The following is a 16,963-nucleotide window of genomic DNA, read 5'->3' on the forward strand; positions in this document are numbered from 1 at the left end:
AAATTAAATAGCCCTGGTCTAGATCCAAACGAAATGAGGACACATGAAGGATGTTTTTAAAGATTAGTTAAACTTTTCTAAACATTTATATTGAAACTAAGCTAATTATTTAGGATGCATGACAGAGAGCGAATGTAGATAAGTGACAGGCTAAACAATCATAGAAAGGAGCAATGTAATTTCAAAGTCAGAATAAAGTGAGGCTAAAGCTTAAAATAGAAATAATAGTAATGACTTGGTCAGTAGTCCGCTCCATTAGTTTTAAAAATAGAAGGTACCCCAAAAGCGTCAGTTTTAGACCTTTCTGAACTTGGCATCTAAATGAGGTAAGATGTGCAGCTCTGGTAACATGGAAACGGGAGCTAAAATAAACGTCAAACACCAATGTTTTTATAAATCAAAGTAATTTTAAGACCCAATAACGTATTACAGTAAAAGAATGAAGCAAGTCAAAATTTTTTTAACCTGTCCTGTCCAGCATCATAGCAAGCAAAATGACAATCTGGTTGCTGTATCATGCTGAACAAATTAGCAAATTTCCAAATCAAAATTAATTAAGTGAAAAACTGCAGTTTTAAAGGGCCAATATTATACATTTTTTCAACAGTTTCATTTGGGTGTCAGAGGTCCAACAAAATTGTTTTCAAAGTGTATTACCCCGAATTCCGCCTTGGTCCTTAATTTCAGCCATTACAAAAGTAGCTCTAGGGAGCTCAACGGAGAACGAGCTGTTTCTGTGTCTGAACCTTTAAACATTCCTGAGTGGGTCCACATCCACTCCACGCCCCTCTCTGGGAGAGGATCTGGCTTTCACTAGCGCCCGCTCTGTGATTTTAGAAGGCAGGCTCAGCCAGCCGGTGAGGCGTGTCAGTGGCAGTATCCACTATCAGGAGCAGTGGTTTTTCCCTTCGTGAGGTCACAAAGGAAAAGATCTCAGACTGTTTGAGCACACATTTGCTAAAAAGTGGAGCAAGCAAGTGAGAAAAGTGACAGAATTTTCTCATTTTTGTGCTCCATACACAGGCTATGAGGAGACATATGACTGTTAGAAAACCTTTAGAAAGTGAATTTTGCATAATATGGGACCTTTAAGGTTAGACTGCAATATGAGTTGTAACCTCTTTGGTTAGGTTCCTGTCTTTCTCTCTTTAACTTTCTGTAGTCTGTTGTTTGTTGATAACTTAATAGTGCCATTGAGTGATTTCTGCCATTACTCTAATCATGTTTTATTCATAATTAACAATTAGTAGTGTGTAAACAATAAGAGAAATTCCCTTTAAATTCCAGTTTTTATGTAGGCTATAAATTCAAACAGATATATAAGACATTGAGCTATGTTATGCTATTCAGAGTTACAGGGGCAGTAGTCGGTTGTCAGCACACCCAGGGACAAGTCATCGGTCCATTGCAGGGTTAACAAAGAGAGACAGACAAACATGCTCGCATTTTAACCTGTGGCCTGTTTGAAAATAATTAGTTCATGTATTTAGATTGTAGAAGGAAAATGGAGGTCTATGAGAAATCCTGCGTCATACAAAATCCATAGAGAGGCACAAAAACAGCTTTAGATAACAGTCCTGACCACTATGCTGCCAATGTGTGGTGTCAAGATGGCTAGAGGAATAAGAAGTGACCCCAGTCCACAGTAACAACCTGACTCTGAATATTGTGATAATTCAGAAAGCTTGCCATAGCTACACAAACGTGTTGTATTCATTTCCCATCGCTTTTGTTCTCACCACTTTGATAATGCTAGCAGCCTGTTGTGATTTGAAGGTGTTAAGTGAGGTTTTTTCACCAACAATTATAAAAATGACTGATTTCTGCTCCACGTACAAGCATCATTTAATAAAATTAAACAAAAACATTTCCCCTTAGACTGACAAGCTAGTCATCTATGTTCACCACAATCCACATTCCTTCTACTACAAGGAATCATGTACAAATAAACTGGGATTTCTTCTCATGAAGCCACATTAGCAGCTTTGCAGGGTTATTTTAGGCCCCCTGGATGAACAGATAGGCGAGCGTTTGGGTGGGCGTCCCCCAGCAAGTTAGATTATAGGCTCGAGCAATGAAGTGAGTGGGAAAATAAGACATTAAACCAACATCTCCACTTCAAACTCTGTCATCAGCCTTCCATTTGTTTGTTCAGCCTAAAGAAATGAATGACTTAAGTAACTAAAAATGAGCACCTTTACATGTTTTAATTATTAAAATTGGTCTATTGAAACACAATAGATTTTGACAACAAAGTGTACAAATGAAATAGAAATATTCCCCTAGTGTGTCGCTTGCTCTGGAAGATCCATTAAAAAACAAAACAAAAACAAAACAGCATTTGAGAAACAAATATTAATGAGCATCATACCTCACAATGAACAATAAGGACATTCATATAACATGAGTTTTTTTTTTCTTTTTTTAGACATTTTCACAATAAAAATGAGTGATTTCATTTGAGTGTTTTAGACAAAACGGAATTTTAACCGAGTCAGTTTCTTCAAAAGCCTTTCAAGAAAATGTAAAGAGATTTGCTGCTTTGTTCTTCTCTCATGTTCTTGTTTTTTCTCAAAAATGTCTTCTGCTTCCAAAAAAAGAGTTTATATTCGCTCCAAAGTCAGCTGCTGTCTGTGTTTTTCTCTTACCATCGAGTCTTTAGTGACGAGGTCACAAAAACACAGAGTTAGTGGTTGGAGACACGTACGTATGTACATGACCACCTCTGTTTAACAACTTTAGCAGAATCTGTCCAGTTGTGTCTTGAACTACTCTCTCTCACACACATACACACACTTGCATACAAAACTGAATAAATATGCAAACCTTCATCATCAGAATGCAAACATAGGAAACTCAAATATACATACTATATGTGCAGTCTGTATACACTGGTGTACTACCATTTTTATGTGTGTATTTATGTTTTAGCTCACAGTAAAAGATAAAAGAAAAACTAAGATAGTTTTAAAAGTCATGCTCGAAAAGATTTGCTGCAGCAGTGAATCAAGTGTTTCGCTTGAGAGGAAGAAACACATTGTGTGAGGGTGTCGTTCAACCTGAGAACCTATGAGTCATTTAAAAGGTGTGAATGATGTTCCAGTAGCACAAGCCAACTTTCAGCGGGTGTTGGGGAGGCATCCATTCCTGCTCTATCCTCCTTCCTGTCGGGTCTTCACTATTATTTTAGGGAAGCGAAATGACACATTAGCTGCAAAGTGAAAACGTAGACTGTCAGTTAAAAATGAAGAGTTTGTCCAGACATATAAAATATGAAATATTACATTCAATTAAGTAGCTTTTTCCACATGCCATCAAAAATTCTCACTGTGCAAAAGATGATTAGATTTTTGATCAATGTGAAACTACTCCTCATTGTCTTGTGCAGCATTTCATCTACTTTTTTATTCTTTTCAAATATCCTGTCGTGGAAATCGTTAAACAAATGGTGCATGATTTAAAACTGACAGTGTTCTTTCAACCTATTAGCTCTTGTGCCATTTGTTTCCAAAAATAAGAGCGATTTAGTACAAAAAAATGTGCTACTATTCAGATATTTCACTAGCTTACTGCATGGGAACATACTATGATAAAATGCAACAACACAAATTCATTGATAAACTAATATTTTATCCTCTACAATCATGATGTTGATGGTAAATGTATCTGATAGGCTCCTCAGAAAAAGAAAAAGTCTCTGATAGAGGTCCATTACAGGCTAAAATAATAAGGAGTCACTCAGCATCAGCACTGTGCTGAGCAGGGTCGTATTAAGCTGACAGCCGAGGTCAAAGTTCACGTAGTGCCTTATCCCGTGGGGCTACTCCAGTTCCTCTCTGGGCTCCATGCTTAGATCTCTCCTCCCTGCTCCTCTGCTAGACAGATGCCTTCCCCGCTCGTGCTCCTCCTCTACTTCCTCCTCTTCTTCCTCCTCCTCCTCCATCCCTTCTTCCTCTTCTTCTTCCTCCTCCTCCTCCTCATCCTCATCCTCCTCTGTGCCGTCCATGGAGTCATCAGCTCCCAGCATGGCCTGCTGCATGGCCAGGGTGGCCGAGTCTGAGGACAGCGACTGGAGGCTGTCCATGCTCAGTGGGTCTGTGATGCAGCAGAGATATAACAGCCAGTTTATTAAGTGTAAATATTAAACAGTAATTATGGGCAGATAAGTTTGCTTCCTCATATTGTTCTGTCTTTATCAGCTGAAGTGCAGAGCGAGCACATAATAAATTACAATTGCAACTTAAATCCATCATTTTCTCGAGGCCTTGACATGAAAAACAACAGTTCCCGTTTTCTTTATCAAGCTCTTCTCAGGAGACCTTAGACTAGTTTTAAACCAAACCTCATATTTAGCTCATGATTCCTGTGGGACATGTTTTTTTTTTTAATATGGTAATCTTTACCTATAACTTCTCCTCTCGTTGTCTCATTTAAACAAAAAGAGAGACAAATGTGCCATCTAGTGGTTGAGATTCAACCCTACAGTTATAAACTTGTGTGTTTCTTTGTTGGCCTACTTTCTGAGTTGCTTCCCGTCTGAGATCTGTGTGTTTGCAGTACTCCTGCCACGATGGAGTCTGGCCAGAAGCGCTGTGTTGGACGGTGCTGGGACTTCATTTTCTTTGCTTTTGGAGCTGGGTCTGGATTACTGGCATCCAGCATAGGCTGAAGTATACGCCGGCGGGCGTTGATGAACCTGCAGGAGTGAAATAGGGACATAAAAATGAGCTAGCTTATCTATACTTACAGAAGAAGTGACACCCAAGAGGAAAATATAAAACAGGTTTTTATTCTTGAGAATGCACAGACAGCAAGATGCAGACTGGTGCTGGCTCAAACTCAGATATAAGGCACATCTGGGTGACTCTGGACAATCTGCTATTACAATGTCAAGTGTATTGTAGGCCAGCCATGTCCATAAGCTAGGAATAACTAGTGTTAGGACTTGGATGTCCAGTTCTAGCCCTCGGTATCCTACAGGTCCCATTTTAACTCACGTGAATGAAATGAATGGGTCATTAATAGGTGTATGCCTGATTTGTACCTAATTGTAACTTTAGGGGCACAAATGATTGTCCCTGGGGTGGTACCCTCAAAGGCACTGCTGCCGTACCCTCAACAGTGAAGTCTGCACCTTAGAAAGACCAGCATTATACCTTTGGGAGCTATCTGGTTGTTATAAAGTACAAACAGCATTGATAAGGGTACAATAGCAGTACCGTGGAGAGATCCATTAAATTTAAATCTGGTGCATTGGAGCAGGGAAACATCTAAAACCTGCAGGGTAGTGGCGCATGAGGACTGGGATTGGCCATCCCTGTATCAGAGTATGTTTTAAACTGCTCAGACGTGGCTTAAATGTCTCTAAAACTGTCTCCACCATAAGTTTGCAGCTCAAAGACCTGAAGAATATGTAGACTGGGGCCACGTTTGGTTGATATTTGGAGTTCAGGTAGTCACAAGACATAAAAGACATAGAAGATGTCAGGGCGACGTTGGTGTTAGGACAAGCTTACATTATCTGGCTCATTGAGAGTAGATAAGAAATTCGATAAGGGAGATGAAGTTTGGGCTCAGTCTCAGATGTACTTTGTGTAAATGAACAGCAGATGGCATCAGAGTGTCAGAATTCACTGTGGAGCTCCAAAAGCCTCCACTACGGTGAGATGAATCAGTCTTTCTTCTCTACATGAGCACATACTGTATCAAAGAAACAGGTTTATGGTTGTTAGGGATACAACCTCTTACCAGTTGTTCACTTGCAAAAGGGTGAGATTTGTCTGAGCTGCGATCTGCCTCTTCTCATCTTCTGTTGGGTATGGATGCTGAAAGGAGGAAGAGTCACAGTCTCAGCTTGTTTTTTGCGGCTTTAACTCATTCTGACTGGTTGTGCCCAGGATTAAGATGTCAGTATTTAAAGGCCTCACCATGAGATGCTGGAAGAGCCAGGAGCGCATGATGTTGGTGGCGTGTTTGGGCAGGACCCCCCTCTTATTCTTGGACTTCTTGTCTTCGCCGTCCAACAGAGACGACAGGTTCACATTTACCTTCACAAAAGACACGAAGGGAGGAGAGATGGGGGGGAGAGAAAAGGAGCGAGTGGTTAGGCTTACTTATTGTTGCCACGGAAACAAAGGGAGACTACCAATTACCTCTCGTTTTTTCTTTGGCAAGGGCAGAAACACCTTCTGAAGTATCACCATGGTAACTGAATTTGATTTTTTTTATTTTAATGATACTTAAAATATAGCGAAGCAGCACACTCGGCGAGCCTGTGGTCTGATCTGTGTCTTACATTAGAAGTTAAAGGAGCCGGGGGTCAAGCCAGAAGTTGGAATTTCACAGCGAGGCTCTGAATTAGTTAAGAATGATGGAAAGCAGAACTGTGTTTGACTCGCTTTCTTCTCTGGTGTTGACCCGAGCCCGTCTGTGTGTTCAGAGAGAAATCATTATTCAGATGTTATTGTTTGGAGTGTGAGTGCTGGAGGAAGAGAGTCTTGGCAGTCTTTGACAGCCTGTGTTGCACATATGGATGTGTGTGTGTACTTGGTCTTGCTGAGGCTTTATAATGTCTTTGACTATTTCACTATATTTGTGAGGACCATTTTGGTTGTTATAAATGATAAAAAACATGTTATTTGCTAAAATAACTTAAAAAAAACTGTACATCTATTTGGTTAATGAATTGGCTTGAACTGACTGTGTCTGAGAAGATGACTGTTTTAAAATGGTCCTAGACAAGTAAAGCTAAATTGAATTTCACTGAATTGAGTTAATATTATCTATAGGTCTTATAGTAATAACCTGTATTAGATGATGAACAAATCCTGCAAAATGACCCAAGACCAGGAAATTAGCTAGTTCAAAACTCAAGTTTAATTTAAAATAAACTGTCCATTAAAACTTTTATTCTCAGCTTTTGAAGGCAAAAGCTTCAATTTTCTATTTTAGAAACTTTGCCATCATATTTTGTCTTAAAAAAATCGTGTCTTGCCAACAGGTTTAACTAATGTGTGCATATTAAAATCCTGCTAGACCATCTCACTCTGTGCCGTAGAGGAAAAATGCTGCGTCTCTTTTTGTTTTGTTTTTTTTTTGTTGTTTTTTTTCTGTCATGGATACACTCATTGTACTCTGCTTTGGTTTGATCTGACATGGACCATCCTCTGCCACAACAACATCATGTCAAAGGGCATCAGATGTGCCTGAAAATACAAAAGCTTTCCACACATGCACTCTGATGGTGTTTCAGGCAACACTTCCTGAAATTAAACTAAATATTTAGTATATTTTAAAGTCCGTAGAAACCTGTCAGCACTGATCTTAGGACGGCCTGCTTCATGAGCAACCCATCATGAAAAATGTTGGGTGTCTTAACTTAAATAAACATTTTCCTAAACTTATACTTCAACTTGTTCTCCTCAGGATGCAGTATAAACATGTTTTGTGCCTGTTTTGAGATGTATTTGGTTAGCCAACCTGACATAAAGGGTTTCAAAACCTAAAAATCATAATTGGATAAAGTTTCATCCAACCATGCCAATTATATCATCTTGAATTGAGCAAAAAAAGTTATTTGGTGCTTCTGGTAGATGTATGGTGAATCATAGTGGCCACATTCAACAAGGGTTCACACCTGTCTGGGTTAACAAAACAACAACAAAAAAACAAAGCTTTAGGTTTCACTAATTAAACCTCAGGTTTAAGACACAAGAAGAAAGTGTCATGTGACAAGTCTTTGGGAAAATTGTGGAAATTTGACTATGTGTGCCTGCAGAAAGGATGACACATTGATTACCCCCGTACAGCTTTAGAAATCACAATCACTTCAATTTAGAGTCTAAAGGGAGGTTTCAGAGGGTTTGAATGACAGGCGCATGTCAATACCAACTGTTTGATGCATGAATAAGGTATTCGTATCTCGCAATTTGTGGATATTGCAACATCTCCCCATCGATTCCCAGTTTTGTGCTCCTCTGAGAGCACAAAACTGGGAATGGGAAGTTTTTAATGTTCAGTAACAACAAAAAAATCTGGCAGTTCTAAAGGCAAAAGAGGGTCCAACCTGGTACTAGCAACGTGGACAGTAGCCGGTTATTATTATAGCACATATAATAAAATAGAAAAAAGAAGTCCAACTCCCTGCTTGACCTGCTAAACCAATTTTTACTTGTTTTGATCTATGACAGACCAGATTAACTGAGAAAAGCTGAAATATCACTATGTAAGAAAGCTCTACATATGTCTAATATAATCTTCAATCAACAAATTAATTCTCATCCCGTGCTTGTATACTGGAACAAAGAGAGTAGCCTGATTTCTTGACCCAGTCGAGTTTTAACTGTGAGGAAACATACCGACTGTAATATCTACATTATACAGAGAGTGTGTTCTCCAGAGAGAGAAAATGAAACACAGTGGAGCTTCTGTGAAAGCACTCTACAAAGAACTGTTCTTTATCTTTTACTGCCTGCATATTAATAAAAAAGATCATATATAATTCATAATATATAATTTAAGAAAAATCCTTTTAATCTGTCAGCAACGGTGTATAAGAGGTTTTTTTTTAAAACAAGGCATCCACTGGTGTAGTATAAAATACTTTATGCTCCTCGACTGAAGGAGTGGGGCATTATGAAAATTTCATGTTCATGAGTATGCAGAACAAAATGCATGAATAAGTAAAAAAACACAAGTGGGCTAAAGGATATAAAATTGATTAGCTTCAGATGCAGCTTAGCAAGGGAAACAGATATTCATCTTGTGCTCTCAGTGCTAATAAAAACACATTCGCATGCATTCAGTTTCCCCCCTCACTCTCCTAACGCTAAGCAGTTGCAGCTGGGCGTCACTTGGATTACTCTTCTCTCACCCCCCGACCCTCCCCATCCTCAGCCCTTCCGGGGCAAAGCGAGGCTGAATTAATTGCCAGCACCGAGCTGTAGAGTGATTACTCGGGGCTTGTCGGTGGAGTAGCTCCGGGGTTGTGTTCAATTCCCCGCACAAATGTAGCACTCTGCTTTAGTTTGGTCGACGTTACTCAGCGGGGCCTTCACTGACTGTCAAAAGCACCGAATTACTTGCATGAAACCTTATTTTAAGTCAGCAACGCATTCAAAGTCTATATCTCATATAGAAATTTGGGAAATAATAAAAATGATATTATTCTTTTATAATCATTACATTTATTCATTGGTGAGATTTGAACCTGTGAAGTTCTAACAAATACTGGTTTGAACTTATACCTTACCTCCTTTTATTTCCTGTAACAGAGTTGTAATTAGTTGTAGTAAACAAAATTAAATTTAGGCCCATTGCTCCAGCTAATGACAGACAGGCCATTTTTACCAGGAAACCGAATTCCTGTTCAGCCAGCTTACATTCTGCGTATTTTGTCTTTAACTCATTGTTGTGACTGTCATTTCATGAGTTAGCATCAATTATCCAGATAAGACTCATTCTGCTTCCGATGAGTCAAACAAAACAAAAACAATCTGACTCTGAAGAGATCTCATGTCCTGTAGAGAGACACAACAAGGACTCCAGCGCCCCACAGCCTTGGTTCATGTTTTCTGTAACCTGCCAGTTTATTTTATATTGATAAAGTTTAAAGACAAAGCCGAGAGTGGAACTTGAGTTTTGTTTTGAATCCATGCAAATCAGCCAACCAAAGTGATGCATGTAGCCTGGTCAGTTGTGCTGAACCTGGCAGCAGCATTCAGCTCTAATAATCCCGAGATTATCATTATTACTCTCTCTGCCCTGTTTTAAAATACTGTTTGTGTCACTGACTAAATTATTAAGAAGCTCTTCTAAAGTAATTCTGTAATTTTAGTTTTAGGCTGATTGCATGTGAAAAGGACTGTGCACCCCATTTTTCAGTCTCAGATGAACACTTCGTGATTCTCTACCTTAATAAACCACCTTAAACTGCAAGAAAACTGAAGTAATCCCTTTTCTGTATGATCTTTCACATGGTTGTGGAGGAATTTTGGTTCACTCTCTTTATTAAAGTTATTAGAGTACATGGAGGACTGCAGGACTTCTGAAGGTCCCAGCACATTTCAGTAATGTTGAGGTCTGAACTTTGGCTCATTGCAACACCTTGATACTATTGTAGATCTGCTGCTGTGTTTGGGATCGTTGTCCTGTTGCTCTCAGACAGATGGCCTAACATCTGACTCTAGAAAACTTTGTTATATAGAGCATTGCATGGGCCACCACTGCAAGTTGTCCAGGTTCTGTGACTGCAACACAAGCTCAAATCATTACCCTACCACCACCATGCTTGTATGAAGTATTTGCAGAAATATGATGTTTGATTTTCTCCAAACATCCTGCTGTACATTCTGACCAAACATCTGCATCGTGATCAGGTCTGTCTAAATGAAATTGTTCCAGAAGTCTTGTGGTTTGTACAGATCTTGTGTTTTTTGCAGCTTTGCAAACCTAAGCTGTGCTGCCATCTTTTTTTTAAAGAAAGGAGGCTGTATTCTTTAACCCTTCCTAACCAGTCAGGTTTGTTGTAGTTTCTATGAGCACCGGGTGAAACGTAGGAATGTCCACTCCTGGGAAAATTGGTCCTGAGGTATTTTCCACTTTTGAATAATCTTTTTCACTGTATATGTAATGTCCTTATTTACCTAGATGTGCCTAGATTTCACTTCTGCTTTTGCACTTTAGCTTCTTTTTTTATTCAGTTAACAATGGTACATTGTAATATGTCATTTTATTCCTCAGATTAGGGTTATTTTTTTCCTTATTTTAAGACCTTGTAAGGATCAGACTATTTTCTGTTATACCTAGATATAAGTAAAATATTTCAAATTAAGTTTTTGTTGTTGTTGTTGTTCAACTGTACAAATATGAGGTGTCCCAAATATTCTACAGCAACTTAAGAAGCCTATTGCAACTGAAAAATGTTAAACATAATATGGAGTATATTAAAACTACAAATGTGTCCTTGAGTCATAAAAAATCCAATTCCATCATGTGGGTTGATGGCTCTGGGAGGTTTTAGAGAAAGAAGCTAGTCATATATTTCCTGCCCATAATAATTATCCAGTACTTTCTTTTAGTGTGCTGTATTTTACCAGTTTGTCAGTAGGCTGTTAAATAACCAGAAGCAAATTGCTTGACTAAGAATCTTCTTTAGCTATGATGTGTTTTGTTGCTCAAAGAAAGAAAAAAGAAAACACATAAATGGAGTCCACACTTGACTTTCATCTCAAACCTGACAGGACCATGAAAGCTCCCTAAACATCAGGGTAAAAAACACAATTTCCATTTTGCTTGGCAGCAGGGGGGCTTCGTTCAGACAGAGACAATGAAAAGGATCTGGAAGGGCTGGGGTTCACAGCTCTGTGAAATGTAAAGAGGCATTCTTTCAATAATAAAACAGTGAAGCACTGGGGAGCGAGTGCACAGGGGTGGACCCCGTTCATATGGTGTTACCTGTGAGTTCTGAATCTGGATGGTTCCTGGTGGTAGTGCTTGCGTTAACACTTGCCCTTGCGATGTCACCATGGCAACCGGCTGGTACAGGGTCCCACCTGAGGGGATAATTTGCCACCATGAGTATCAAGTGGCCTCAACAGCTCCTGGAAGCCACATCTAGCACCATCACCAGAAGCTTATTAACTACTTGTCAGCCTTGCAATCAAAAACACAGCAAACAAGAAACTAAATGATTAAATTCAAGGTGCATTAATGTCCTTTAACCCTGACAAAACAGGAAGAAAGAGGAGGAGTGTTTTATTTGCTCCTGGCTTAATTAGCCTTGATCAAGACACTCTTATCACAGTCTGTTTGAGCGCTTCTGTGTGTAGCGATCAAAGGCTGAGACATTGATTTATTTTGGGGTTAAAAGGGATTTCCAGAGGGCAGGATTAACATTTCACTGTACAGGCTTGACATTATAAGAAGCAAGCATCAAGCCAAGCCCTCACAAAAAAACACAGACACAAAAGTTCTGACTGATATCAAAGACATGCTAATAATACTGTTGATTTCTTATTATAAGCCGCCATGTAATTTATCATATGGCTTTTTAGAGCAAAATTCATGATAAATATTGAAACTGATGTTACTTAGTAGTAAACGTATGTGTTACAGCAACATTTATAGTGTAATTTAATCACCACAGAAGTCTTCTGCAGAAAATTCTAACATTTTACAGTGACGTTTCTAAATATTTTACAGTACAAACAGGAGAAAAAAACATTTGGATATATAACAAAAGGAAAATTTTAACATTTTCTAAATAAAAATAGAATGAAAAATATTTGTTAAGGGAGCATCATCATGGAAATGTAGTCGTCTTATTTGTGCTCTAGATTTATGTGAACACATATTAAAAATGTCTAAAACATAAAAAAAGAAAGTCTACAGCGTGAAGAAGTTATAGGAAAAAAGTCCACAGGAATATGATTAAAAAATTTTAATTGCAATTTATTTCTTTCCTACTACTTCCCAAATTTCCCTGAGGACTCTCCAAAGGGATTCATAAAGTATTTTCTATTCTATTCTATTCTATTCTATTCTATTCTATTCTATTCTATTCTATTCTACTTCATGTTTTTTTCTGATAAAATGCACATTAATTTCCACTTTCTCCTTATCAATATTGTTATGTTGAGGTTTAAATGGTAATAAAAGTCCTCTGTAACCTGAACAAAGAGCACCATCCACTGCTCGTGAGTTGCTCTAAAGACAACACAACTCCCATACTGTATTGTAAGCGTCACATCCTGCCTGTTTTCTTTAAAAATAGACTCCACCCTCACCCTTCCCTTTTATTTCCTGTCAGAGCATCTCCAGTATATCTATGGAAAAAGTCCAGGTGAAATTCTTTGTGCATTTTCCTGAACATCTGTCTGAAAACATGTGCAGTCAGGGGTACCTGTATTAGATGCCCCGTCAAGTCAAAATTGTAGAAAATCTAAGTTTAGTGGAAGCATCTGCATATCTGTTCATGTGATTAATTCGTGTAATCATTCGTACAATAACACTTCAAACTTCTGTCATATATGACCAAATGTTATGTAAGTTAACTTATTTTAATAGTTCAAGTGTACCCTATCCAAGTTTTAACATTTCTGCAATTAAAGTAAGGCAGCTGTGTTTTAATATCTGCATGTTCATTTACTTACCCGATACCACTTGTGAGTTGATGGTTGTCATGGCGACATTGCCCTGCTGTAGACCACCAGCAGGCACCACGATCCCTGAAGGGTTAACGGAGCTGGAGACAGAGGTCATGGATGGAGAGGAGGTCTGAATTAGTTCCTGGGGGATTATAGAAGGAGAAACTAATGAGAAACTGTTTTTGTGTGTGAAAAAAACTCTAACATCCAAAGCCCAGCTGATAAAATGCAACCTCTGTGACTAAAAAGTTAGGATGATTTGTAAAATGTAAATGAAAATTTAATGTGGATATTTGCAAATCTTTGAGCAACAGAACATAAAAAAGATTTCACATGTTGAAAGTGAGTTATTTTACTATTTAATTAAATATTTTAGGTTTGGTGCTAACAACATATTTAAAAATGGTTGGCAATAGGTCATATAATTAGGTCTACTGGGTACTAAAAGAGCACCTTAGAGAGGCAGAGTCTCAGGAGTAATGGTGAGCAGAAGTTTAGTAGTCATCAAAAACCTAGGTCTAAAATTTCTAGATAATGTTTCTTATTGTAAAATATACCATCATTTATGCAAAATAACATCAAAAGATTCAGAGAATCTGGAAATATCTCTGTGCACAACCAGTAATCATTATTGAATACCCGATGATCTTTGGACCACTGGACTGGGGCAATGTGGGAAATGGTTTACTAATAACACATATCTAAATTTAAAAATGTTTTTCTTTTCTTTTGCAAATATGGATGCCATGTCCTCTGGACTTAAGAGGAGGGACCATCTAGCTTGTTATCAGGGCTTAGTTCAAGATCTTGCATCTCTGATGCATGGAGGTGTAATTGGAACTGGCACCTTGCACAATCTGAAAGGACTCCATCAATGCTACAAGAGTTTGGTTACTGGACTGGACCAGGTGTTTACAGGCTGTTTTTAATAGAAGAGTGGATGAAACATGGCAGTAAATATGACCATGACTGACCTGCTGCAAGCTGAGACTGGTGTGTGATGGAGAATAAGGTCCTCCAAGGTCATTACGGAGAAGGTTGTCGCTGTGCATCTTGGTTTTGAGGCATGTGATGTAACGGTTGCAGAAATCCTTACAGAGCTCATTGACTTTCTCTAATTCCAGCAAGTGGATCCGCAACACCTGAATGGCCTTTACCATCTGAGAGAAACAGAAGCACACTGTCAGTCTTAAAGAAAGCGTTGTCAGCTTACAATCCACAATCATTCCTCCACAATAAAAATGGACAAACCAAACATCCCTTGAATTTTATATTAGAGTGCTTCATGTATAAAGGTAAACAGGACTCAGTCTGTATGAATGCTAATAACACTGGGAGACTCTAGTTCCATTCATATGGTGCTTTATATCTATATTTATATTCAACTAATTAATGAGAATTCCTCTGCATCCAAGTGGAGGATCTAAGGATAGATGATGATGTTTTCTGTACAGACTGTGAGGCCCCTTGAGGCCTTGTTTATACATATGTGAGCGTAGGGATGGAATAAATATGATATGATTTCCATTTGGTTAGCTTTGTTGTTTATGTATTGATGTGTAAATTCATTGAAACAAACAAAAAACAAGTCATAGTCCTCATTTGTGTTCACTTGCTGGGTAATACATCTGATTCTGACAGTAGACAAAGCTTCAAAGATGGATGTTGCTACAAGAAGATAAAATTTCTTAAATGTTGATGATTGATGCACAGAAGCTCTATACAGATCTATATGTCACTATTAGCGCTTTTTTAAGGTAACCTGACTTATTGAAAAGGCCCCGCTTAGCCAGCACTTGCTGAGGATCCTCAGTAAAAATCAAATAACTGAGGCTGCTGGTGTCCTTCAACAGAGCCACCATTGAGAGAATCCTGACATACTACATTACAGTGTGGTACTCTGGGTGTACTGCTGCAGACAAGAAGCCTGTCCAGAGAATCACAAGGACTACAGAAAACTACGACTCATCGTTAACATTTTCTAGTCAAATTTGGAGAAATATTCTTTAGGCTTTATAAGAAACTGTGATCAGAATAATGGGATGGACGCCCAGTCAAACTACATTCAGTGGCTGCATTAGGTAAAATATCTAATTAGCCAATCACATGGCAGTAACTCTGTGCATTTAGTCATGTAGACCTGGTCAGGAAAACTTGCAGAAGTTCAAACCGAGTTCAAACTTGAGTTCAAACAGAGCATCAGAATGAGGAAGAAAGGGGATTTAAGTGACCCTGAACGTGGCATGATTGTTGGTATTTCAGAAACTGTTGATCTACTGGGATTACAGAGAATGTTCTGATAACTGACTGGTCCCTGTGAACTTGTCTTGCTGGGTCAGCTGTATCCCCTTAACTTTGCTGGTAAATCGCATGTACTGCTGAACTTACACATTAAAAAATCAGTACTAAAAAATAAATAAATAAACACCACAGTCATATTGCAGCTGTTCCTCATCAGAAGGGATCAAACAGAAGCGACTTAGCACCGTGTCAGTGTGTGCCTTTCACTTTAGACAGGTTCAGCTTCCTTCATTTATACCTGGAAATAAATTTGCTTTGCAAAAGCAGGAAGAGAAATAATAAAGTGTATATAATAAAAAAATATATAAAAAAAAAAAAGCAAAATGTGCTCACAGGTCCACAATTAAAACATATAAAAAATAATAATAAACATATGAAGCTTTCTTACTCAAAGGATGAAATATGTAAAGAGGAGGTGACATGTTTCATGTTGTAAACTGAAGTGGAAGCTTAATCTATTTGTCATTTATTTAACAAAAAAAAAAAAAAAAAAAAAAAAAAAAAAGACAAAAAAACAGATCAAGGCTAAGGGCAGAGATTTGAACTTTTTTTTTTCTTTTAATCTAATCAGCTTCACTAAAAAAACTCATTGAAAAATATTCTGCATATGGGAAAGGATGTCTTAAGTCTTTTTAAAGACTAAGACTAAAACCAACAGATACAGCTTGAATCTTCACCATCTCATGCTTTCTTCTATACAATTAAATCTGTTTTTTGGAAGCTGAAATAGTTAGAACGTCGTATTTTATTGTGCATGCTAATGAACTAATTAACTTAAGCTAAAATGAGCACTTAATACCTTTTCAGAGCTCTCAACCGCATCTCAAGGTCTTTTTTCTGTGAAGGGAAACTATAAAAAACTTGAAAGCTAGTCAGTCAAAAGCTTACTTTCTTTATGCTTAGATTAGAAATAAACATCTATATTCAAAGTGTAACTCATCCTTGGGGCTTTTTTAAACCACACTGCAGTCACTGTATTATTAATTGAATGTCACAAATTAGCTGGTGTGTGTACAGCAGCAGGCTTAAGGCTGTTTGTCTACATTCAAGGCAGTTCTTTGTAAGCGGGTACCCACTTGTTTGTAATCAACATAAAAAAGAAATAATAAAAATACCTTTATAATTGGGGCAAGTTTTGTGAAACAACTTCTAGATTCTGTTTTTGTTTTTAATTAAATATTACATGCCAGTTTTAAACAGTGAGCCTGGCAAGCAAACAAAGAGAGTCTCTTACTTCAGATCCTGCAGAATCTCCCTTAGATTTATGCATTAAAGCATAACTAAAACTTAGGCGTGGTTCGACACTTTAACCACAGCAATGCATGATGATGGTGTGTTGAATGAGTGGAGTCTGCAGCCCTCTAAGATCTAGGGTGAAAATCAGTGAATAAACATGGTCCGATGACCGATACTGACATGGTTTACAATAAATCCTCAAATCTAAACTCTGAAAATTGTCTGACTATGAAAGGAAAGAGGAAACATAATAAGAAAAAGAGGAATCACAACTAAATTTG

At 38.0% G+C, this 16,963-nt stretch overlaps 1 protein-coding gene across 1 annotated transcript in view; it reads right to left on the reverse strand.

Moving 5' to 3' along the window:
* pknox2 (pbx/knotted 1 homeobox 2) overlaps nucleotides 1-16,963 on the reverse strand; it is a 152,852-nt gene that overhangs the window by 11,962 nt on the left and 123,927 nt on the right. The window contains exons 8-15 of the mRNA XM_042008855.1: nucleotides 14,120-14,305; nucleotides 13,152-13,287; nucleotides 11,455-11,552; nucleotides 5,928-6,047; nucleotides 5,749-5,825; nucleotides 4,518-4,696; nucleotides 3,825-4,095; nucleotides 3,118-3,178 (exon numbers count right to left, since the gene is read on the reverse strand). Coding sequence (XP_041864789.1) covers nucleotides 3,118-3,178; nucleotides 3,825-4,095; nucleotides 4,518-4,696; nucleotides 5,749-5,825; nucleotides 5,928-6,047; nucleotides 11,455-11,552; nucleotides 13,152-13,287; nucleotides 14,120-14,305 — 1,128 coding nt within the window. The remainder of the gene's footprint in view (nucleotides 1-3,117; nucleotides 3,179-3,824; nucleotides 4,096-4,517; nucleotides 4,697-5,748; nucleotides 5,826-5,927; nucleotides 6,048-11,454; nucleotides 11,553-13,151; nucleotides 13,288-14,119; nucleotides 14,306-16,963) is intronic.

Source organism: Melanotaenia boesemani, chromosome 15, assembly GCF_017639745.1.
Source record: "Melanotaenia boesemani isolate fMelBoe1 chromosome 15, fMelBoe1.pri, whole genome shotgun sequence".
Classification (NCBI taxonomy): domain Eukaryota; kingdom Metazoa; phylum Chordata; class Actinopteri; order Atheriniformes; family Melanotaeniidae; genus Melanotaenia; species Melanotaenia boesemani.